Source organism: Cardiocondyla obscurior, linkage group LG16, assembly GCF_019399895.1.
Source record: "Cardiocondyla obscurior isolate alpha-2009 linkage group LG16, Cobs3.1, whole genome shotgun sequence".
Taxonomy (NCBI): Eukaryota; Metazoa; Arthropoda; class Insecta; order Hymenoptera; family Formicidae; genus Cardiocondyla; species Cardiocondyla obscurior.
Window position 1 is genome coordinate 1,829,046 of NC_091879.1, and position 25,851 is coordinate 1,854,896.

Below are 25,851 nucleotides of genomic sequence, written 5' to 3' on the forward strand. Positions count from 1 at the left end.
TTTCTTCTTGATTTATTGACGTGAAGTAAATTTATTACAAAATTATTATTAAAATACTTAAAATATAATTACGCGTGCGTACATATACGCGACGTATATTTTTTACGAATTACATCTAGGCTGTCGATCGCGAGTAATAAAACAATGGGAGTATTTTAATACGTTTCAATGCATTGTTTCAGCGGTAGTTTAGGGGAAATAAAATAATTCTATTAACGCTTCGTCAAAATTAATAATGAAACGCTTTCCAGAAGTCCCCAACCCTTGCGCTCGACATATATTTTATCGCGTCATAAGAATTCGTTATACGCGCAGCGTACCCCGGATCATTTTTTAATGTCCCGAAGGCCGTGCTATCTCATTGCGACCTGTTAATGATTTCTGACCGCTATTATTCATCGGCCAGCATCGCGTCTATCACCTTGACATCGCGCGTTCGAGTCCCGAGACGTGGTCGCGCCTCCCTCCGTGGGATCCTAGGCAGCGCGGCGCGAGCAGAGAGGATTCGACGAGCGGGCCTCCTCGTGTCGACGGGTTCCGTAGGCGAGTTAAAAGAGGAAAAGAGGGGTTCGGTTGCGTTTCGTTGCCGCCGAGCGGCGCTCACCTGCCTAGTCCGCAACAGTCTCGTACGGTTCGCTCCGGCCAGGAGCCTCGCCGGCGATCGCAGACGGCTGCACCTCGCTGTCTCCCCTACCATCTCAATTTTTCCACTTACGCCACTTTCTCACGGGCTTTCCATCCACCTGCCCCCCCACCGTTATTTCCGTCCTTCCGTCCACTTCCCCCCTCGTTCACGTCTAAAATTTTACGCGCGTCGTACGAAAATTTTTCGCGTGGGCCGCGCTTTCCACGACACGTCGACTTGCCCGAAGGATCTTCAGCGTCTTCGTCGGAAGGGGATGACCTCTTTTCCGAGGATCGCGTTTCTCGCGACGTCGAGGGCGTCGTGGGCGTCGGTGGCGATGGTCTTGCCGCGGCGGCGATGGTGATGGTTGTTGTGGTGGTGCTGGTGCCGGTGAAGAAGAGGAAGAAGAAGAAGAAGAAGAAGAAGAAGAAAACGGCCGTATATTGGTGGGGACGGTTCTTCTTTACTCCCCAGAACTGGTGGGGGTAAGGCAACACTCAAAGATCGTGGTGACGTAGTTCTGGCAGGAACGCGACGCGTTTTTGCCCACGTAGCGAGAAAAGAGAACTTTTCAACGCCTCGTCCGTACTTTACGCAGTTGGTACTTTTGGAACAGAAGAAGAGAAAACCACAAGGCTTGAAGTAAAAAGAGAAGGCGGAGGAGAAACGTCGGATACTTTGACAGACATAAAAGAAGGAAGAAGAGGGAGCCAGCGCATGCGGGAGAAGGACAAGGGGGTGGTTGTGGAGGGGAGAAAAGAGGAGGCGAGTGGTCCACGGGACCGGAAGTCAGTGCACCTCTTCCGGGTCTTTCTCGTATCGCGAGCCCTTTTTTCGCAAACTCGAAGACGTGTATCTTTCGACGGAAGAGTATTATCCCGATCGTCCAGCATTTTTATCCCGAATACGATCATGAGGATCGAGTGTTCACCGCGATCGCCATGGCTGCGTACTATCGGCATTTTCACCTCGCGAACTGTGCCGCATGACGCAACGTTAAAAATAATTCTTCGGTAGACGTCACGACGAGAGGATCCTCGCGAGTAAATCTCCCTGCGAGCGATGACCATTGTTCTCCGGCGCCTCTGTTTCACTTCTGAGAAAATTTGTTACGCCGCGGTGCGGGAACGTCGAATCAACGGTGGCCTCAAGAGGAACCAGGCGGCATTTTGCGGGCGATGATTTACACGGTGATGTCGAGGCTGGGACCACACGATAAGGGAGTCGCGCGGTAGAGGGGCAGTGCGTCAGTTTGCGTGCCAATATTCGGCCACGAGGTGCATTCGAAACCGAAGAACCGCGGTACTGGTGAATTCGCGGCGGTTCGCGCTCGACTCGTCTTCGCAGCCGGATACCGATGAGCTCGGGAATATCGCGATCTCGCTATCTCTGAGTGCGCAGACCCCGGGACAAAGGAAACGTGATCGGTGGTCGGTTCGAGGGTGTTATTAGGTGCGGAGGGGATGGAGATGCGCCCCGTTCTCGTGGCGATCTGCCTCCTTCTCGTTACCCCCATCACCGGCTCTTTCTGGTGAGTGACACATTTCCTTTCTGTCCTATTCCCCTCATTTTTTTTTCTCTTTGCATTATTTTGGTTCAATTAACAAATAAGTTGCACTCAATGCATAAAGTTTGCGTTATAAATGTAATTCGATTTTTATTTTCCGCGTATGCGTATATGCACAATTTTTTTCGAATAGATTTTTGTGAGATTTTTTTCCCCCCCTTTCAGATTTATTAATCTGGAACGTAATGAAATACTTCTCGCTTTATTATTTTTCTGATTATTTTAACGCGATTATCTTAACTGGCAGCAACGGTTGTCTCCGCGATAGGAATAACAACGCGTTTTTACTTCCTCCGTCAGTCTCCCGAAAAATGAGATAAAGAGAGATCAACCTTGGCGTCATTATACGTGACGGTCATAAAAATCGTGGGTTAAAAAGCACTAGTCGTACGTATAGCGCCGTAGCTTATTTTACATCCGCTTTGCGTACAGCTAGAAAAAATAAAAATATGAAATAAATATGAAATAAAAAGTTCCCGTAATAATATCATTAATATAATTTCTTAAACGTAATTAAATTTTCGCGTTTTAATGATTATTACAAAGTTTAAAAAAAAAAATCTTAGTATGTCCGGTGATTACTTCGTTCTTACTTTAATTTCATCAAGTACTGGCACTGATATTACACTCACGTCGATACGAGATCGTCGCTTCGGTTGCATTTTAACGCCAATACTAGGTGAACGTAAAGAACTTAACGAGTGCTCCAGTTTCGAGGTGCGTCATCTGGGTTATCAATTACGTCGCGCGTTACGCGCACGTAAGATGAGTAATGGCGCTATAAATCCTCCTTTGGTAGTTATCCATGCTCTTATAAGCAAGCTCCGTCTCGAGATTTATGGCTTTATTTTGTACTGCGTAAGGCGCTCATTATTGACGGTGCAAGCGCAACTTTGTCAAATATGTCTTTATTTCTGGCTCGCGATCGCAGGTGAATTTATTTCGCTTGTTCATGAAATTATTTCGTTTTAGCTTTTCTTTTTTTTTTTTTTAATAGCGAAACGATTATGTCGAATGAAATCTTGGAATATCAAACGTAGCAATTACCGCGGAGTCGCGTGACACTTTCAGTAGCTACCGTTAAATCCCAATTATCTCGACGAGTAATAATAAATTACTTAGTAGCTTGACACTTTGTGTACCTCACTTTGTTACGTAAATGTTTGCACGGTGATAGAACGTTATCATGCCCGTGCCACTCGGGGATTGCAGCATCCGGAGGCGGGCTATGCCGTATCTAGCGTGAATTTTGTATATATTATATTAACATGGTGAAAGTAATTCGATTTTATTACATTAAAAGTTAGAAATTAATTATTTTTCAATTTAAAGCGGTTATTAAATGACTAATTGTATCGATTATTAATTAGATATTCTTCGGGCAATTTCTGAATGAAAGTTTTCTCTTTCTTTTTTTTTTCTTTTTTTTCTTGAGCACTTTATTTATGATGGCGCGAGCTTAGCAGTGTTAAAAAAAAATTGCTTTCGAGAATGAGGCTGGCGTTCCTCTTGAGACTGGTTAAATATTTGTTTCCGATTTAAGACGGATTTCTGCATCCTGACGATGCTGCGAGTCCGCACCTTGTTGCTTTCTGGCTCGTTTACCTGTCGCAGCCGTCGTTCACGGCGTGTTTGATAAATATATTAGGAAGATGACGGTTTGTGTTTCGATAACAGGTACTTAACGGCCTGGCTGGAAACTCTCCGCTCTTTCTGCGGTGCTTCGTTCATCATATGCGAGTTAATCTCCGACCACTATCGCGCATGAAGACACGTGTCGCACCGTTTTATTCGCTTCAGTAGTCGTCGCGGCGCATACCGCGGCTACAAAATTCGGCCGATACATGCCTCACAAATCTATTAGAGTAATTTTTACAGGCAGCTTCTTAATTGCGAGATCATCTAGAAATAAAAGCCTTAAATTTTTTTTTATAAAGTTAAGATCTATAAATATTTCCACCGAATCGGCAAAATGTCATCACGGCGATCATCTCATTCCTGCGGAATGCCGGCCTTGCTCCGAAAATATTGCGAACATCATAAATCAGTCAATCGTACGATCGTTCGTCATCGAGTCGCGCATTACGTCCTTCCCGCGAGTCTTCCTAGGGCTTCGCGAGGACCCGGGGCTCCGATTATCCGATTGGAACCGGATTCCCTTTCGTCGATCGGCATTCCTCGGTTTTTTCGCGACGAATACTGCTCTATCTTCCTCTCGTTCCCTTCTGCTCGCGCGCCGCCGCGTCCCTCCGTCCTTCTCGCGCGGTCCTCTGGGAACGAAGGGACTCGCGGAGGAGCCGAAAGAGGATGGGCAATTCACGAAGGGACAAAGACGATCGAGTGGAGGAGTAAAGAGGTAAAGAAGTGAGCGAGGATGGACAATGGTCTCGCTCAAAGCGTCACCCGTAAATCTCGTTGAGCGCGTATAATTTGTAAGTCGGCAGGAACCCCCCCCTTCGCCCGCTTGGTCCCCCCGTCGTTCCTCCGGCAGTCCACGCTGCCTGCGTTTCTTCCCTCCCGGGATATACACGAAGTTCGTCGTTCCACGTTCCTACGCGGCAATCGTATGTCCTGGCCGGCTCGTGCATTTCTTCGAAACGCTACACGTTGAACGCGATAATACTGTCGTTTTTTTTTTCTTTTTTTTTTTATCGGTACGCTGTAGAAGAACAATCTGCTCCGTCGTGAGCCTATCAGATAGTATTCTTATCTTCTGTAGTCTTACAGCGCGAGCTGCTGACTTCAGATGAAACTTTAATGAAAGACCAAGGTACGATAACGTTTATTGTTCTCCGGCCAAGAATAAGCCAGCATACGTACTCTTCGATCGCGTAACTTAACCAATTGTTAAAACAAATTTATAAGTATTTTCAGGGTACACGTCGCCTTTCTACGGTCGACGGTCGCGCGCGATTTGTTGCTACAGTTCTCGCGATTTTTTTTTCCCTCTCCGGCGCGCCCCGCGATCTCCGCGGCCGGTTGCGTGAAATTTTTTACGGGCTTTCCGTGAAATCACCCGTGGAGGATCACCGTGATTACCAATTATGCCACGGACCATTTCGATTTTCATACGAGGTGGGCGTTACGCGTTTCGCATTAATAAGCACCCGCACGGCCGCCGCACGCGCTTTCACGGCGCTGCTTCGCCTCCGCGAGCGACGCGATCGAGCGGCGGATAGTCGACGCGATCGATCGATCGCAGGTGCGTGGCACGCAGACAGGTCCAGGTACGCGCGCAATAGATCCGGCCGGACGCCGATGTATCGTTATAGCGCGCCTCGGCGATAATACGATAGCGAGCTCGCGAACCCGGCCAATAGGCCTCGGTGGGCAGTCCGCGGCTACCATCCTGCTGGTTGGACAACCCGATCCGCTCCCCCACGCTCTCACCTGGACCATTCTCTCGTTCTCTCTCACCTGCTGTATATTCATAATCATAATACCGCACGCTCGCCGCGTGCGTGAACACGCATGCGCTTAGATCGCGCGTCGGTCCTCCGCGAACTTACGAGCTGCGGCATTCGCGATCGGCGAGAAACCGCGAGGAGGATTTGTTTATTAAAAATATAATCTAGATTTGATTATCCGTATGCAGTGCGGTAAACGAGGTTCTATGTTACCAATTACAAACAGCGGGAAACGATCGGCGTTAGTTAATGATGATAGCTGATACGCGCATGATTATTAATAATTAATTAATTTTTTTTTTTATAATAAATGTGGTAGGTAATATCGCTTGGAATTGATTTATTGTAGATTAATATTAATGGCGTCGAGGTTGTTAAATTAGATTATATTAAAATAAATTTGATTACGTATTCTTATGCGCGGTCTGTGATAATTCACGGTGCGTTTTGCGTGGAAAGGCGTACTTTACGACACGCTTTTAATATGAGTATTATTAGTCCGGATAGCGCGTAATAATTCTTGATTACTATAATTACACGATATACGTGGCTGATCGTGTCGATACGCGAGCAGTGACGTTGGCGCTAAAACGGTCTTAATCATAGGTACGAATTTTATTCTCGAAACATGCCAGGAGTGAGATCTAAGATATCGTAAATTGACGATATTCTTTCGCTTAATGTATTCGTAACTGTGCATTTAAACGCGCGAGCTCTCCTCCCCGCGGAGTAAACAGCTCGGATGTAATATTCACTTTTACATAAATTTTTTTGCAATTACCACAAAATTTAGAATAAAAATATATTATAAATCTATTAACGTGCAACGTGATTAACGCGCGAGCGAGCCAATATTGTAGATCTTTCTTTTATTTCCCGCGTGGCGAAGTTTTTGATACTTGTCTTCAAAGAGGGGTCTCCGTTACGCGGCGCCAACGTAAACACATAATTCATCCCTTTTCCATCTTATACCGCGCGCATAATTCATCCCCTTTCCATCGTTCCACGTACGGTTAGGTGGATATGCGGTTTCGCCGTTGCGGCCGGCGAGATTCAGCGGGATTAAATATAGTGCCGGGCAAATATATATTTTTTTTTTCCAGTCACGAATACCCTCGATCATTCGCGAGCGAGCCGCAGTTCGCGTTCCGCTATTCGCGAGATGGAAATACGATAGGTGCATAACGCCACGTATTCACATGCGCCACGCATGCCAAATTAATGCATGCGCGCATGTGGAACGACATTCCGGCGAACGTTACATTTCAGCGTGCAGCGTTACTTTATTACGGCTGGGCTTTATTACGTAAAATAAATACAATTTATTTAACATAATCAAATTGATCTCGGTTAATTATCTTATTTAGCGGCCGAGAGTCGATGTTACTTAGTATTAAACGCGAGGGAAAAATTAACGGCGCGCGCGTCTTTGTACAAAAGATTTGCTCCAGGAGTGCCCGAGCAGTCATTTAACGGTGGTTGTAATCAGCAAAACCGCTTGTCGGTTATCCTATAATTACGACCGTTTCCGTCGGTTTATGGTGACACTCGCCATAAATTCGTCGCGGTAAGGTGAATCGTAAAACGTTCGCGGGTGATAATAGTGAGAATCTGGTACCCTAATTATAGTTTTGTCGACGCTGAATATTACATTTCTGGCGAAGGAAACGCAGCGGGAATCAAATTCGCGCATCTTTTTTCTTTTTTGTTCTTTTTTTCTCATTTAATCTCCTTCTCGTCAAACTTTAATAACTCACAAATATGCTCTCATAAAGTGTAATTTTGATATGAAAAGATTATTATAATGTTAACACGAGCCGATCAAAATTGCATTCGCACTCGTTTAACGTCAGTACAACGATCCACTCATACTTTCTTACGACAGATATTATTTAACATTAGCATAATTAAAAACGATTTAAATAATTATCACGAATTTTTTTTACACATGTGTTAGAGAACTTATAAAAAATAAGGCACTTGTTCCGAGAACAAATTTTTATTAAACCCACCTGTTCTAGAACAGTTCGGTTTGTATAATGTCAGATTTGCTTATCTTCTCTTTTTTTTTTTTTTTTTTTTTTTTGCAAGCGGTACGTTAAAGAAATGCTCGATTTGTCACGACGCGGAGCATGTCAACCATTGCCGGGTCAAAATACAGCGGGCATAATAACGGCAAAGAGCCGGCAATGATACGGGCATTAGAAACGGGGTGGTTAACGACGGGTGTCCGCGGTTAGGAAATGAGGCCCCTTGCTCTCGAGCTCTCGTGCTCGCACACTGGCTCCTCTCTTTGCGCGAAATGCAGCATGGCGTGACGCAACAACACGCACCACGTGCGGGCCACGCACAATGCTCGTAATAATTTTCTCTCCTCCTCTCGCGCTATCGCTTTTTCGTTTATTTCTACTTTTTTCTTTTTTTTTTCCTTCTCTTCCTTATTTCTCTTCGTCTTTTATCGACATTCTTCCCCTCTCCCTCTTTTTTTTCTTCTTTGTTTCTCGCCTTGGTCTCTCCGAGCTTTGCTTGGTCCTGCTCCGTTACCGTCACTCGTGTACTACCGTGCCTATAAATGATTTACCGGACGTTCCCCTTATAGAGTACCAGATTGGTCATGGCTTCGCTGCGCCAATGGTACGGTGTTAATGCGACTTTATGCCAGGCGTGAATGAGTACGTGGCCCTTTTTCAATTTGAACCCTCGGTCATTCTTCTTTCATTTATACCACTTTTTTTTTCTTTTTTATTCTTAGTCTCTCGCTTATTTAATATATTATTTCTACAAATACATAACTAGATAAAAATTATTATTTCTACTAAGTTTATTAATTAATTTTAATAAACAGCGACACGTTATACTTGTTCGACGCTACGTTTATAATTATTTAATAATTGATTAATAATTCAAGTATAACTCTGTAATTATTTTTGAGACTTAACTCGTAAGATTTACCGTTTCGTCATGGATAGACCGCGATTGATTTTGATATAGAATGTCAGACTTGAAAAGGGTGAGAGGAATCAAAACGGGGAACATAAAAAAGAAATTAATAAAAAGGAAAAATATCTGCGTGTTTGAACATGCCAGATGAAGAATTCAAAATTGTTTTATTGGCGCGTGCAAAACCGCATATCAGTTATGTACGGAATTTAAAGATCCTGTCATTATCACAGATTGCTCGAACTTTATCGATCAGATCCCAATATCGGTTTTATTAAGGTGAATGCATACCACGCATAATTTGTTACGGTGGGCGCGAGCTCGCTCACGAATTCCGAATCTGAAGAAGTTGATTAAAAATTCGTACAATATGTTGGTGAGATCGCGTGTCTTTTTCTCTCTTTTTCTGAGAGCGTTCGAGCCGGCATCCAAGCTTAAGCAGAGCACAAATTCTTCGAGATTCACCGAGAAAAAAAAAAGGAAAAAAAAAAAAAAATTATCGAAGTAAGCTGGTCCCGGTGACCCTTGCCATCAATTTGTTTGGGACATTCTCGGGTTAAATCAACTTGGTCCTTTTTCTACCCATGAATCCTTGCTGAATTCACAATCCTGTACTACCATATGGTCCTAAATCCACTTTTCTTTTTGTCCTCTCTTCGTTTGTACTTATTGTAAGCTTGATCACGCTGCAGATCTAATCGTAGCTTTCGTGACAGATTACTCTAGCGGTAAATCCTAATTATATTTATTTTGCAAAGGCGGAAAATTAAACTTAAAAACTTGTCGTTCTGCTGTTTCAAATTCCATTTTCGTCAGGGATTTTTTTTTTTATCGGCAAAATTATGAAAAATCGAGACAACGATACGTAAGTGATAGAGTGGCTTCGTTTCGTCGTAATCTTTTTCATTCGCATGATTGAATGCATGCCATCTACTTCACATCGTCTGCGCGTCAGTACTACGCAATGATAATGTTCTTGGTCACAATAATTTTAATGTTTTTCTCTTTACAATTTCTTCCTGTTTCGTGTCTTTTCCTTTCGTTTGAACTGTTCGGAGAGTATTCGAGGAATCTGCTGGTGGGCCTATCAACTCGTTTTCTTCTCTCTCTCTCTCTTTTCTCTCTTCTTTTCGCGGACTCTCTCTCGTTGACGCGATTTCTTTTCTTCTTACACTCGATGAGACGTTTTCTCCTTCTCTCGCGTACCCCTTATATTCCCTCTCCCCCCGTATCCTTCCGCTGGTCGCTCGGTTCTGCAAACCGGCCGGCCGAAAGAAGCCAGCAACGCTGCTCCTCTCGTCACTGTCTATCTGAGCAGACAGCGTGGAGCTGCCTTCGAGCAAAGTGAGGGCGTCTAATGAGGCAATAAATAAGTCGGCCGCCCTAACCGGCCTCTCCACGCTTTTCGTTCGCGACGACGTGTCCATCCTCGAGTTCTTTTCTTGCCTCCGCGTACACGAGGTGGGGCCGATCTCCTCGATTCTAGCCGGGATTCTCTTCTTCGTCCCCCTTTCTCCCCCTTTAACCCCCTTCGAGTGTTCCGCTGGCTCGATTGTCGTCGATTAAACCGAGTCTTCCCTCGTTTTTTCGTCTAGTAGCGCGGATCCACGGGATGCCTTTTTGCGAAAGTTGATACCGCAAGAAATGGAATACAAGCGAGTGACACGGGACTGTTAAAGTTCGTTACGCAGATAAATTCGGCATGTTGAGTTTTGTTAATTTAGGAAACGATAACTTGTATAATAGTTGTTTTTTTTCTTTCTTTTTTTTTTCTTTTCTTTTGCTGTTTTAACTTTACTTTTGTTAGTTCGTGGAAAGTTACGAAATCGCAATCAGCGGGTGGAAGACGAATGGCAACATAACGTCTGACCACTCCGATTTCCATTAACTCGCCTCTAGCGGGTATTAATAGGCGCGGGTGCAAAACATTCGCGGCGCTCGTCAAACGCGACGTGTTTGCAGTAACGTTGTAACTTTATTATCCGCCTCGAGGATTGGTCTTTTAGTATCGACGCGCTTGTGGTCTCGCCGTTTATTTGAGTAACGGGGTGAGATGCGCGTGGCCACTAGGAAATGGGTCTTTGAAGTCAAAAGGTCGGGTAAACCTCCGGCTTTCCTCTACTCGCGCGCGACGCTTTTCTGACGGAAACTATCGATGTGAATTACCATGCGAAATGAAAATAGACTGAGGCGTCATCGCGATGAATTAGCAAAATGCACCGAATGTTATATCAACTCTTGCCACATTACGATTAAATTCATCAATTACATATGTTTTTGATAAAATTAATTATTTTAGATATATTACATAATAGAAGTACGCGCATTTTTTTTTATTTTTTTTTTTAATTAGCGCGAAACAGCAATTAAAAAATTTGCAAATTTATTTTAATAAACCGCGTATAAATCTGCGTACAAATATTTACCATTCTGCCACTGGACATATCCAAACATTTTCATTCCCTCGTAAAATTCATACGTTATAAGACTTTTACGCCACCACAATAGACCGCACTTAATACAATGTTTAACTTCTCGCGTATTGCAGCTTCTCAGAATCGCTATATCTATGTCGCTCGTCTATTATCTTATGCCTAGGTTTAGTTGCATTCTCGCGCAGATTGATGCCGAGTCAAGAAATAGTACACGCGTTAATTCCAGGAAGATTTCGCAGCTTCTGACAGCTGGTCGTGATCTAAGAGAACTGAGAAACATGCGTAAGATTAGGCTTTAGAAATTCGCCTCTTTTAATCGATTAAAAAAAAAAAAAAATTGAATAAAAAAAATTACGTGAAATATAATGAAAAGTATAATGGTAATATTAATATGATATAATAATATAATAAAAAATTAGGAATAATAATGGACGAAAAATGTAGGACATTAACAAAAATGTAGAACATATGTTAGGAGTAATACTTTGATGAATAGAATCTTGAGAATATCCCGTTTCAGACAATAACCGCAATATGTTTTATATGAACGTTTTTCGTTACGGGAGAAAAGACGGGGTACCGTTCCCCTTTCGAGAACCCTCGGAACAGATTGAAGAAGCTTCGGCGCTTGTCGTCCGTCAGACTCTATCGAGACCAAAGGCCTTAACAGGAATATCGACGAATCGAAGTTCCTGCAGCTTGTACTCTGTCAGTGGTCCTGATCGTCCCGCGAGACGTTACATGTGCCATATTTTGCTCCAACGAGAGCGATGCTGCTCTCCTTTCTCTCTCTCTCTCTCTCTCTTTTTCTCTGTTTTTTTTCCCTTCTACTTTGTCAATGCCACTTTCTATCTTCGTTTCGCTCACGCGCAAAATCATTCTTCGATCTTTCGATCCTCGATTTCACGTGAAGTCTCGTCCCGCGTATCATCCCGCGTATCATCTCCGTTCTTGTAGTCGTCGTTCCCGGTTATAGTCGCCATTCGAGGTGGAATCCTCTTCGCCCAAATGACGATGTCACTCTCGTGCACGACTCTCCATGTCGTACTTCTGGCTTCTTATTCCCGTTCGTGCAGAACGAAAAGCTGGCGCGGGGTAGGGCAAGGTGGGACCGGGGGGATGAGAAAGGGAGAAAAGACGGGCGAGGAGGCACATTAGGAACGGGCGCGCGAGCAACCGTCCTTAACGGAATTATTGCCATTAAGGTCGTTGCATTCCCGAGAGGCCGTCGTGTACGCGCCCCGGCATCCTACCGACGCAGAACTAATGATCTTAATTAACGTTTCGTAACGAAGGTCGTCCGGACTGTCCTCTTTCTTCTTCTTCTTCTCCATTTCTTTCTCTTTCCTCTCTAACCCTGCGCGCCCCTACTGTTTCTCTTTTTATCTTTCCGCCTTCGTGCCCGTCCTCTGCGCTTCTTCCTCCTTGTCCTCCTCCTTTTCGTCTTTCTGGTACCCTTCTGCCTGCAAGTTCTCCCCGACTTCGTAGTTCCCACCGTTCGTAGTTCACTCAGAATCCATTTTGCTTTATCCTTTCTCACTTTTTTTTTTTTTTTTTAGCGCAATCATCAGGGCTGTTCCTTCCCCGCTCTTTCTCTCTCTTTCCTCTTTACACCCTCTCAGCGTACCCGTTCGTCTTTTTCGTTTCTACAGCGTCTTCTTTTACTCTCTGACATTTATTTCTTCCTTCTCTATATTTTTCCTTTTTATTTGAGTCGACTACGTCCTCACCAATTTAATGCGCCGGAACTTGAATTATTGTAGAAGCGTTAGCGTGTTCAGATTTGATCGTCGCTCGTGTCGTTACTGATTGAAAATCAGTTAAAGATATTTCAGTATTTGGAATACGCGAGGAGAAAGATAAGAGAGGAGCCCGCGAAAACAGTAACTTCCATTGGCATAATAATTTCACATTATGTCGACCGCAATTGCACGGCGTCAATACAATTACTATAATTTACTCGTCGTTAGTAAATTACCTGTATCAGGCTAACATCGCCGCCACTTTAGCAGCCCCGTCAAACAAAACGTAATAATATAGAAATTTTCGCGCGTTCTTCTCGCTTTAATTTGTCGGTTTGTTATATAATTCGTTATCATATTTTGTCACATTAGAACGCGATCGAATTATTCGAGTGGCGAAAAATTATTAACGATAAAGTAACATTAAAGAATCCGTTGAGAGTGAGAAATATCTCGTGTCCAGGCGATGCTAATGGAGTAAATCCGAATTCGCGCGCAAATAGCGAAGTTCCGGCTGATTTATGGGACGCGACGGTGTGCTCGGGGGAGAAATAAATTCTAATCCAAACACGAGCGATTAATCGTGAGGATCCGGGGAGCTGCGTCGAGGCGCGGGCTCGCGGTTGCGGTGCCGTCGTGAGTCTACGGGGCCCTAGAAGGAACGGATAAGTGTCACGAGAAAGGAAAGCTTCCGCTTAATCTTACGTTCGCGCGAAACCGTACATTTTTTTTTCTACATCACGCGCGGAAAGATATGGCGAAGCTAAATAACTGGCAACTTGGCCGCGGGATTTGTAGCTTCCGTAAATTATTCCGTGCGTTTCTCTTCCTCTCAGACGCGTGTCGCGTCCCGAGGAGACAACGTTGCTCCGAGCTCGTCATGGTTCGCGTGACTGTATCGTTGCCTTTAAGGTATTGAGTGCAAAATAAGTTAATTAAATGCCACAAGCTTACAAGTTATAGCTGAACTCAAATTTATATTAAAATTTCTTTAGGGTTATCGTTAAGAAATAGTCCCAGAGTTATACTGTATTTGATATGTACGGTGATACATTTAATTACGTATTTTAATTATCGGATTTAGGACTGTAGGAAGCCAGCTGGTGATGGACCCGATGCTTGTTTGTAAAAAAACAAGACGGCTGAGAGGGAAGCTGGCTGACATTTGTCGTAAGGAGCCGTCTCTGCTAAAAGAAATCGCGAAAGGCGTTCAAGCGGGTACTAGGGAATGTCAATATCAATTTCGAAATCGACGGTGGAACTGCACGACCGTCCGGAGATCTCTCAAGAAAATTCTGCTGCGTGGTAAGTTTGCCGAGGACGGCGCAAGTTGACGGCGAATAGTTTTTTTCGAAAGTAGTCGGGAAAGGGGAATTTCGGGGTTGAACAATACCAACGGATATAAATCGTCGGGACAATCGATTTCTTTACATTTATAAGTGAACCCTGAGGATCCGGGCGTGTTTAATTCGCCGCGGTCTTTTGCGCATGTCGGACACTCGATCCCGTAAATTCGTGAATCCGGTCGCATTATTCGCGAGTCACGGGCGCAAGGTCGGGCAGACGTTATTCCGGGCCCAGGCCTCGCCCTCTTGTCGAAAAAGGGATCCCCCGGCCCTACGGTGCCCTTTTCAGGAGCCCTGAGGGGGAGGAGGGAAGTGGGAGAGAGGGGGGGGGAGAGGCCGCGCGCACGACAATGCACACGCTAGCGGCAGATTACAGGGCGCTACTCGTTCGACATTAGGCGAACCGGATGTCGATTACACACTCCCCTACAGGGCCTGAGGGCAATTCGTTACGATTAAATGCCGGTGCCCGATCAGCACACCTCCAGAATGGGCTACCCCTTTAGGACCTTTAAGGACCTTTCTACGTGCGGGGCCTTTAAGAGGCCCCTCTGCGAGCGGAGCATGACGTTGACCACTCTATACCGATACGAGTCTATTAACGATCGTAAAACACAATGCACAACAATGGCCTCGGCATTTTCATGTTTTCATTTAGGATAATCGACTATTATTTAACGAAACGTGATATCACATTATTAAGTGTTATTTCAATTTATATTGTTTTATACTTATTTGCATCTAAATAACTATTTTTTTAATTAGGTTTACGTAGCGTTTAATCGATTAGGAATACATGTGTTCAACAATAATGCAGTTAAAGTTAAATTAATTTTTACAGACATACTTATATATATAAAAAAAAAGAAAGAAGAAAATAATTTGTCGGTATTTATGCTATTACGTAACATAACGTCTTTTATTAATAACATTCGATGATATAATTTTATTTTATTGCGCAACTTGGAGGAGGCACGGCTTTCTTTTCTGTGTTTTCTTCTGTATTGTACCGTGCGCCTTTTTTTTCAGTTCGAAATACGAACGGAATAAGTAGCAATTATTTTTAAATTAGCCTTAATGGGAGATCCTAGGAACAGTGCTTCGGTGGCTAGAAAAAAAAAAATAAAATAAAAAAGATAATGACTATTCTCTTTAATGTTGGGACTGTTTCGACACGTATACGGCTTTGAAATCAAACCTGCGAGGTGTCGCAGTAAATAGTAGCGTGTAGTAATATGATAATAATGATAATGCGATCGCTATTGCCAACAAGGATAACCGGCCGGAATGATTGAGAAATAAAAGTTCCACGAATTACGTTATTATAAACCGCTTATGCCATTTCCGCGTTCGCGTCATTATCATCCGTTAAAAAAAAAAAAAAAGAAAGAAATTAATTCCTTACGACTTCCTTGTTTCGTGCCAGCAGCGAGCCCGATCGATTTTCGTATTATCTCGAGATAAAATAAAACTTCCGTCGAACAACGTCGTCCTCACCTCGAGCGCAATAAGTGCGTTTCATCGTGTCGCGGACCGCAAAAATCGTTGTGACAAGTGCGAACGAATTTTTCTTTTCTGTCGCGATCGTTGACGGGTCGATCGATTCCTCTTCGCATAATCAAACGCGACCGCCTTCTTTTTCCGCGGGGTAGGATCCGAATCCCCGCTGTTGGATACGTAGGTATTCGATGAAAGACGAAACGCGTGGTTTTGCCTGGCAAGTTGGCCGCCCGATAAATTTCGGATGATTGGCCACGACAACCAAATCGAAGACAGCGTGTCCAATAGTCCGCGCGCTGGTTTCCTAAAGCCCGCTATCAGATCGGTGTCTTATGGTAGCCTGACAGATTGACACTGTCCGTCGGATATTAGTGGCAATATGTTCCCTTAATTAAAGCCTCACTGCCACGACGGGCCGGTCTTTTCGATTTTGTCTTTCGCTTTCTACCCCCCTTTTTCCTTGGCCGGTTCTCTCGCGATCTAGAGATCGCCGTTCAATCCTATCGATCGTCATTTAATGCGGGATCGTCGGGGGGCTATCTCAGGTAAAACGCTAAACGCGGACGCGTGTGGAATCCGTGCCCGGCGATCGATGATCGAATTAAGCACGACACCGCCGAGGATGCCTGATGATCGGCATTCACTCGTGAGATGCGAGAGATAGTAAATTATTAACGAGACAGCCTGTCGGCTCGAATAAATAAAGCGATAGTTTAATTAAGCGAATTAGCGTCACGCCCGGCTGGTGCTTAAATTAATGCTTTCATTAATTTTTTAATGTTTCGTAAGTCTTGAACTCATCCCGAAATATTCAGTTTCATCTCTTGCTGTTGGATAAAAGTACAAATTATATAAAAAGAAATTGTTATACAGAATATTACGTAAAACTAATTATTTAATATTTAGTTCTATTTTTTATAATACAAAAAAAAATGCTATTTATATTAGAAGCAGATAAATATATTTATAAAATAATTTTTCTTTAATGATGAAAATACTTTATAATTGATAATAAATTTATCATAAAAATAAAGGGGGGAAAAAAGAAATTAAGGTAGCGACAAATCAGTTCATCGAATAAAAATCGCTTTGTGTAGCGAAGCATTCAGTGAAGTCGAAAATTACGCTCTAAAAATGGTAGGTCTCTGTCGGGAAAAGGTTGAACAGCAGGTACATAAATCTCGTCTACAGAATCCATTATTGAATGGTGCGGATCGATGACAGGGGTGGCAATGTGTTAACCGGTCGTTCCGGGTGACAATTCTCGCCGTCGTCATTTATCTGTGACTCCGTTCGCGGACAGCTCGCCCTAAGAAGTCCCATGTTATACCGTTACACCGTTTTTATTGGACCGTTTCGTAGTCTACTCCACGTATTCCTACTTCCGTATTTTGCACTGCACTTTACTCGAATCACCGTTACCAGGAAGTTTTTTTTATAAATATTATTAAATTATTGTTAATATTAGCTCACCCACAATTACGTGCATTTTATTATTAATTAATTTTAAATCTTGTTCACTGAAAATACAGATTTATCAAAGGCATCGTAAATAATATTCATTGAACACACGTTGAAACTATTATCTGCTACAAGCTGAAGACAGATCGCGGTTAGAAATCTAGGCGGGAGAAATATACGACTTTCTAGGCCACCCGTCTCGACTAGAAAGATTTTAAGGAACACGTGGGGTCTGGCTACCGAATCCTGCTATTGATCTATTTTTTCTTGGAACATTTGAACAAAAAAAAAAAAAAAAAAGTGTATAAGGAAAGTAAAAATAAGAATGCGTTTTCTCTTTTCAGTAAAAAAAAAAAAAAAAATTAAAACACGAAATAATACAATAAAAATTTAAATAAATTTCTTTTATTTTTGCTTTACAAATGTACAGTCTTTTTTTTTTTTTTTTTCTATATGACGGAAATTAAAAATTCTTACTCGCTCTAAAACAGATGAAATCCGATTACGTCAAGTATCGTTGGATAATGTCTAGAAACGATACGCTGACTGAAAAGAGATACCTACAGGTTCTTGTTTTTCCGAGCCGAACATTCGACCAATACATCAGAGGTCGATGTCGCTTATCTATCGTCCACTCCCGGATGCGTCCTCTGGGGAAAAATTCCTAACGGGTAGGCAGGGAGGAGGGGAAAAAAGCGCATGAGTATCCACGCTACCGGCGGCGCCTATCTTAATTCCCGATTGACGTTTATTTATCTGGCGACTTTTAATTTTTATGGGCGCGATCCGACCGATAGCTTAGGCTCAGCAGGTAGCTCCCGCTGTGTGGTCCCGGGGACCCCGGGGGCCTCCGGTGCCTGGTATAACATTCGTGGACGAGCAGCACCTCTTAATTGAGGGGTGCCGCGTGTCGCGATAAGACGAACACGGGCGTCAAAAACCCGTAGAAAGAGCTACCTCTGGGGTAAAAGGGAAGCAGAGGAGGGCAGGAATTTATTGTGCTGCCCCGCGCCGCAGAGATTCCCGGCTCCCCCCCCCCTCCTCCGATTCGTCCAATCGATGGGGTTCCCAAATTAAGAGAGTGGTTTTCTTCATTCATCCCGAGATTTCACGGAATTCACGGAGTGACGAAGAAAACGGTCATCTAAGTGGTCGCCTTTTTGAATCAACAAATTGCCCTCTCTTTCTCTTCTTCTTGCGTCTTCGGAGTCCAAGCGGGTAGGAGTGAAGGAGGGGCCGGCCCGAGGCGCAACGTAATGATTTTATCCTTTCATTGAGAAGAAGTTCGAAGTCAACGGTCCACTTTATGGGCGCCTCGAAAGAATTTTCTCTCGTGGTTATTACATTAAATCTCAGGTCTCAAAGATAGAGGTGTCAGTATAAATCGCATCGTTTCGATTCGTCATCAGGCACGTCGTTTTCATGGAGACTTTGTTCTACTTCGATCGATTACGCTTCGCTGTCTTGAGATTATCTCGCGGATGGTTTCTTTTCTTTGCGGTTTTCCAACTCTTTAACGAGGATGCTCACCTTGAAACATTAATAAACTCCATTTCGTGCCTACGTCTGTTTTTAATGCTTTTCTTTCATAAGAGCGGTCGCAAAATCGTTTACGTTTCTGCAAATTAAAACTCCTTTTCAGGAGAGATACAACTGTCGTCATAAAGTCATATTTGAATATGATTTTGCACGTTTTTAATATTTATATGATATTAATATTTAAAAAAAAAAAAAAGAAATGGGCTAACGTCGGACGTAAATTTTTTTATACAGTTGCAAGGAGATTTTAAATATCAGTTTTTTTATACAAAATAGTTGATAAAACGAACATAGGCAGTCATAATTAAGATAATTAAAAAATAAGTACATATACAATACGCGTATAACTTTAATGTATAATTATATATAGCTTTTTTTGATTGGTATTATAAATTATTAATAAATATCCATAATTTATTGGAAGAACGGGAGACTAAAAAGTAAGGTGCAGGATTTCTCGATATACAAGTACACTTGATGAAAATAAAAAAGGCGCTTTACGCGTAATAAAAAGTGTTACCGTGGCCTCTCGACGAAGGTGGTCTGACAGATACGTTTCTCGAATCGTTTTCAACAGGGTTGGCTTGGGTTATCCCTAATAAAATAGAGGGGCAGCGAGTTTAGTGGAATCTCTACTAAATCGAGGACTAATTATTCGGCAGTGAGGGCGCCGGCGATCCCGCTAATATCGCTCGTAAAATCTTCGGCTCATCTTATTTTACGATCCTCGGATGACTCCTTATAGAACACAGAAATGTGTGAAACACGAGGGAACGCTGAGGGCGTGAAAGATCAAATTGGAGGAATTCAATGCCAAGTTTTACGAAGACGATACTCTTTTTAACGTAACCGTTTTATTAATTGAATTAAATTTATTTATTAATCGATTTTTTATTATTTTATTTTATTTTTTTTAAAGAGAAAGAAAGAAAAATTGTATACGTTTGATTATATTTTTCGCCGATTGATTGAAATCAGCGCGCGAATATTTTGCTCGGCGTTTTTTTACGGATCCTAACTTGTCCCTTAAATGGGTTAAGACTACGCGTTAAAATTAACGCGAACCCGAGGCAGCTATAATCAGAGGGACTGAAACGGATTTAGCGGCATGGCGCTAAGTGTTTCGTCGCCTCGCGAATGCGGCGCTAACTAATGCGCTCCGTATAGGATTCCCGGCTCTTACCCGCTTTCGCGTCTCTCTCTCGTTTCCCATGCAGCAAGTACGAAAATTAAATAACGCAACGCGTACGTGTCAAACACCTACTAAACTGCCTTTAAAAGGTATTTGTGTTTCGCGTCGTTCGGACTTGGCGAGTTCGTTTTGTACCGATGATTGTTGATCCTTCGCTCGTTCGCGATTATTGACACCTGTTGGCCATTGCCGGTAAAAAAAAAAAAAGTCATACATTTGAAATATCAAAACGTTTTTTAAATAGCACGTGTCAAATAATTTTTTTTACGCGTTTTATTAATACCGTCTCTCTTAAGTGCAAAATGATTTCGCAACAGTTACGGCCAGAATTTGGAAGTGCGTTTCAAGTCCCGCAGTCACGTACCGGGCACTGACCTTGCTCCTTCACTCCGAGCAAGGTCAGTGAAGCGAAATCGACGTGACTGCAAGCTACAACCGTCGAGAGCACTTTTGCCCACAGTGGACCGTCACCCGCGGTGCCACTTCTCGGGAATATATCGCCGTGGGGGGTTACTCTGCCTCCGGCTTTCGAACAATATTGCCGAAGATACACACGAAATATTATTAGCGGGCCGGATGCTGGAACGAGTGGGGCCTACATGAATCATTCATAAAGCACAGTAGCAGTGGCACTCTCGTGACAAGAGCCAACAATGGCGCAACCATGAACGTCGATCATGGGAGCGTGTCGTGCGAAGGTGAAGGAAAAGCCTGATTTTTCTCGCCTCGAGCGATCGTAGAAAACCGGTAGGAAGGAAATTATCCATAACTAAAGAGATATCTCATGCGACCGGTCCCGACGGGCATCGTATCGCGGGTATATACCTAGGGAAATAAATACAAAAAGCGATAGGGAGCGTCGACTTCTTTTCGCTTTCCTCTCCCCTCCCACCCCCTCCCCCCCTCGTTCTCTTGGCGAAGAGGACGAAAGCCTGCGTCATTTTATTAACACTATTAGCTCCGATGTTAACCGTACGTGAACCGCGTGCATTCCCGGCAAACGAAAACTATAAATGGAACGAAATACACGAGGCGCAACGCATAAAAAGTATCTTCCGTCAATTAACACATTTTTTGCGGCGTAATTTATATATCTCTATCGGTTGGAATTAATTTTAACGATGCTTTACTTCGAAATCGAATCTAATTTATATTTATATCGGACTGGATTTATTTAATCTTACGGTCGCATAATTTTTTTTTTTTTTTCTTTTCTTTTTCTTTTAATTTTGTTAATTGCTACTCTGACGGACAGGTAAATGAATGTTTTGCGATTGCTCTTTATAAGAACAGTTGCGCCCGAAAGAGCAATGGGCTCGCTGCGCGGCGAGAACGTCCGGCCGGTGTCCCTCCCTACAAAGGATTGACAACAGCAAACAGTTTAGTGTCCTATACGTTTATTGTATCACGACTACCATACGTTTAACTTCCATCGGTTCGGGAAGCTGTGGGAGGCGGGGGTCGCAAGACAGAAGGGAGCCGACGAAAAAAAAAAAAAAAAATACGCCGCGGGACCGGGACAGATCTGTTACTCCGTTAGACTTCGTCGGGCTGACATTTGAATGCTCCGTCGATTCCACGGCGTCGAGAGAGCAGAGCGGGTAAACTCGAAGAAGGAGGACTCTCGCCAAGCGCGGTTGTCGTCTTTATATTGCCTTCCTCTCGTCGTATCTTATTGGTTTTTGTCAAACTTGGGCGCATTTCTGAGCGAGTTCTACCCGACACGGGGCGAAACGGTTCCGGGGAATGTTTCCGCCACCCCCGCGCTTTTTCGCGTTATATTCGTAAACAGCGGCGATACGCGAATCCGCATATCTCGTTTATCGGTGAATTCTCTCTTTTTACGACGGCTCTTTGAAAGGGGATCGAAAATAGTTTACGGCGAAATTCGCGAATCGGATGCGCGAGGCGCAATTAAAACTTTATATTCATATCTCTCGTGTACGCGATGTACGTAAGTATTCGTGCGGAAGGCGTGCGGATAGTTTTCGCTGCGCGTTAGAGGATATGAAAGATGAAATGATAGCACGGCCGAGCGCCGTCGTTTCCCTCGATTTACCCCCGGTCTCTCGTAATTACCGGCGATATCTCGTGCAACGACGAGGCAGCGCCATGGCGGGACCGCGACTTGGGCGCGCTTGACGAGAAAACGCGGTGGGCGCGCGAGCGAGAAGGAGCGAGAAGAAATTCCAGCAAGAGCGGAGAATCCCAGCGGTGATATGGCGCGGCGGACCTCAAAAATCCGATGGAATCTCGGGGAAAAGGCGAGAGCGTGCCTGCGGAGCTCTCCCGGCTGCAATTGGTCATTCGGCGATTTTTGCCGGCATTCATGCGTCCATTCCTCGCGGTATTTATTGGGAAGATTTTCTTCCTCCCCCCAAACCTCCCCCTCCCCCGGTACGCCCCTCGGAGGCGAGCCGAAGAGCAGGCCAGCGAGAAGATCTAGTACTCGCGCGAGCGAAGCCCGACCTCGCTGTGCGCGCTTCCTTCCATCCTTCCCGCCGCGGACGCGCTCGCCCTCGCGGAACTCTACGCGCGCTATCTTCCTTTCTCATTGAATATTCCCCACTTTATTTACGGATGCCCGTCAAGATTTATCGTCGTTCGCGCTGCTCTCTTCGCTTTAACCCGCTTCGTCTTGCTTTTAGCGGTCGTCCGCCCTTTCCTTTCCCGTGTTCGTCCTACGCGTCTAATGTTACTTCCTTCCTCCCCCTCCCGCTCTCTTTCTTCTTAGTCTCCCTCCACGTTAACCCTTCGGTAACGTCGATATTTTTATGACACCACGCACCACGAAAATGATACATAGAGGAAACCTGGCGTACGGGCTGATGTTCCAGGGATAGGTATCGTAAATAAAATCATTCCGTGTTGAGGATATTACGTGCAGTTTCGTAAGACTCCGTTGGACCTGTTTTAGAAATAATTCTTCGTGCCAATTCCGTTCCGAGACACGCGGCGCGTGACGCGAAAGTATTGAGAGACAGAGAAAATTGCGATAAATGTGTTAAGGACAAATTGTGGTCGGCGCGAGTAAGAAAACCCGAAGACATTTAAACTAAGATCGATGTTAAGTACTGCTATCTATTGCACATGAATCGGTGCATTCGGCCCGATAGATCGTCCCGCGGCTAAACAAATCACCCCGTTAAGAACGCTTGATAGCATCTACGTGCGCCGATCCAGCGCATCGCCGACGTAATTCCTACAATAGCGATCCGACGCACCGTCGCAAATTGCTTGCGTAATCCGATCGATCGATTAATCACCGCGGGATTTACGAGGGATTTGTTAACTTAATAAAAAAAAAAAAAAAAAAAAAAATTGCTTGCACTTGCTTTCGCTCTTAAACATTTTTTCTTATATAAATTATTATATATTTTTATATTTAAAATATCGCATATAAAGTTTCACTAATAATCCGTGTTTTTAGATTGAATATTATCAGTATTGTCTTTTATCGGCTTACCACGCGCGTTAGAATCGCGTTTAGCGAGCGTTAAAGCCGCGCATAGTGGCAGAGAATTGTAGAACGCGATCGTGCTGTTCCGCAATCGACCTCACATAATTGACGAGCCAAATGTATCACGATCCGTTTCGACGTGACGGCTGCGTTCGCGACATTCCTCGTTTACGGTACAACGTTGAAAGAACGCCGTACGCTGATGCGCCGCGTGTATTTATGCATACTCGATGTAGTCGACGTTGACGCAATTCGCGTAATAGCCGCGAGACAGACGGTGCAATCACTTTTTACCCATAAACGGGGCTTTGGTACGCCGCCTCAATCCTCCATTAAAGGGTTCGGGTATGCTCGACATTATTAGCATTACGCGAGGTTCGTAAAACTGGTAAGTGCACGCCGACCATCTCGCGTAAATGTTCGTCCTTAGAGCTCGCTCTATCCTCTCGTTTCTTTTTCGTCGAAGGTTCGCATTCGCGAGTCAGAATTCACATAAGGCCGCCGCGATGTTACGCGTCGCGAAGAAAGAAAAAAAAAAAAACGAAAAGTGAACAATTGTTAGTACTTCGAGATGTTATTCATTAAAGTTTTGACGTTTATATTAATTTATTTTGAACCTCGCGCATCTTTAAAAAGTTAAAAGAATTCGGAAAAAAAAGAGAACTGCCTTTCGAATTCAGGAAATGAAATAATCCGTCGCGCGATTGTAGTTTATTGTCTGCCGAGTTATTCCTTCATCTGGAATGACGAGGACGAGAGAAGAAGAGAATATTGCGAGGGGCATCCAAGGTAGAGACGCGGGAAGGATTGGGAGGGGAGGGAGGGGGGAAAAAAAGAAGACGACCACTCGCAATTAAACACGGCGTAAGTCCCGCTCTGAGGATAATGCCCCGGAATGTTGATAATTGGCTGAACCGTCCGGGCGACCCGAGACGAAGGGCCCACAGGTGCAGCTGGCGGCACGGCACCGCGAGATCATCGGCTCGCGGTCCCTCGTGTCTAATTGATTCGAAGTGATTTATATTATCCGCCGTTCTTCTGCACCTCCGGCATTCCCCGAGCATTGAAGCGACCATCAAAATACTCGGATAGATTATCGTTCGGTAACGGGAAGAATCGCAGGACCGCGAGATCGAACGGTTTTCTTTGTACGCTTTCGACCGGCTGTATTTCTGTTAAAAAAATTTTTCACCGTGAATTTAATTAGTTAAATATAAAATTAAAATAAAACTTTATACGACTGTCCGTAAAACGAAATTTACGAAAAACAAATTTGATAGAACTATCACCAGAATGAATTTCGAGAAGCTCGGAACAAATTTTAACAGCGTCCGGAGAGTCCGAGTGAGGGGGAGGAGGCTGCGAAAAAAAAAAAAAAAAGAACTGCGGGACTTTCGTAAACGATCCGGCCGCGTGAGCTCGAAAGAGCTCGATGCTTCCGTCATGTTAAAGTTAAAGGGCCGGCGCACCGACTCCGGAGCGCGGAGGCTGAACGCCGGAACGAGATAGAGCGTGCTATCGATCTCCGCTCGTGAACAGAGAAGCGACGAACGCGACCGCGCCAGGAGCCGAGAGAGGAGAGCTAGCCGGGGCTACTCTCCCGTTCTTGAAGCTCCGATATCAGATCGCTCGTATAAAACTATCGTATCGTTTAAATACGCACTGAAAGGTGAGGCGATGCATCAGAAGATACGCGGGCGATGGCAGGCAGCCTCCTCTCTTTCCTTGGCCTGCGTCCTCCTGTTCCGTCCGCGCTGTCGATCCGCGCTGAAGATACCCGCTTGGAATCCATGGGAACCACAGAGAACCAGGCTTAACGCGTATAACCCCTCCCTGCCACAGTGGGGGCCTCCACCCGGGCCCCTCGAGCCTCATCTCCGCGTTTCCCTCTGGCTTTCTACCCTCGATACATATACGTTTCTCTTTTTTCTTTCTTTTTTTTTTTCCTCTTTGTTCGACTTTCTCTTCTTGTTCTTTTTATATTTAAATCGACAGCATTAGATCAAATTAGTGCACGATTTCGCTTAGGAGTCTAGAAACCTTAACGGTTGAATATATGAAAAGTATTCCGATTAACATAAATTAATAAAAATAAATGGACGAAGAGGATAACAGTACGTATTATTATTTTCTGGCGCTACATCGATGTCGCCGTCTTTATATCGGGGATAATTGACGGAAGATCGCTCTGCGAATTTCTGAAAGGGGACGAGATGCGATCGCGACACGACTCTGCATTGCCGATGCATCGCTGCTCGATATTCACGATATGGCTACCGATTTCGCTTCTTCCCCTTTGCGCTGGAATCCGTAATTGGGTGGGCATTCCACGTTATGAGTTAATTCCGGCGTGTCGGTGTCGGCAAAGATTATATCGACGCGAAGATTCACGGGACGATCTCGATTTTCTCGATCAGCATTTCGCAATAAGGTAAAGTGAATGGCGATATCGTCAGTTTAATGAAGAGACGGATTCCTTTCGAATTTTGCATTATGTATGTCGGCATAATGTCCACAAATTAAAAACTACTTTATCCTTAAGCCTCTTAGTAACTGCATCGTAATGTTATTACGCGATTATGTAAGCTGTCGCATTGCATTACGAAAAACTAGACTTTATATACTTGTTTATCCATG

The 25,851-nt window shown here is 44.1% G+C and overlaps 1 protein-coding gene across 1 annotated transcript in view; it reads left to right on the top strand.

The window, feature by feature from the left end:
* Window positions 1-617: 617 nt before the first annotated feature.
* LOC139108747 (protein Wnt-6) overlaps window positions 618-25,851 on the top strand; it is a 29,473-nt gene continuing 4,239 nt past the window's right edge. Inside the window, exons 1-2 of the mRNA XM_070667277.1 lie at window positions 618-2,156; window positions 13,801-14,021. Coding sequence (XP_070523378.1) covers window positions 2,089-2,156; window positions 13,801-14,021 — 289 coding nt within the window. The 5' untranslated portion in view covers window positions 618-2,088. The remainder of the gene's footprint in view (window positions 2,157-13,800; window positions 14,022-25,851) is intronic.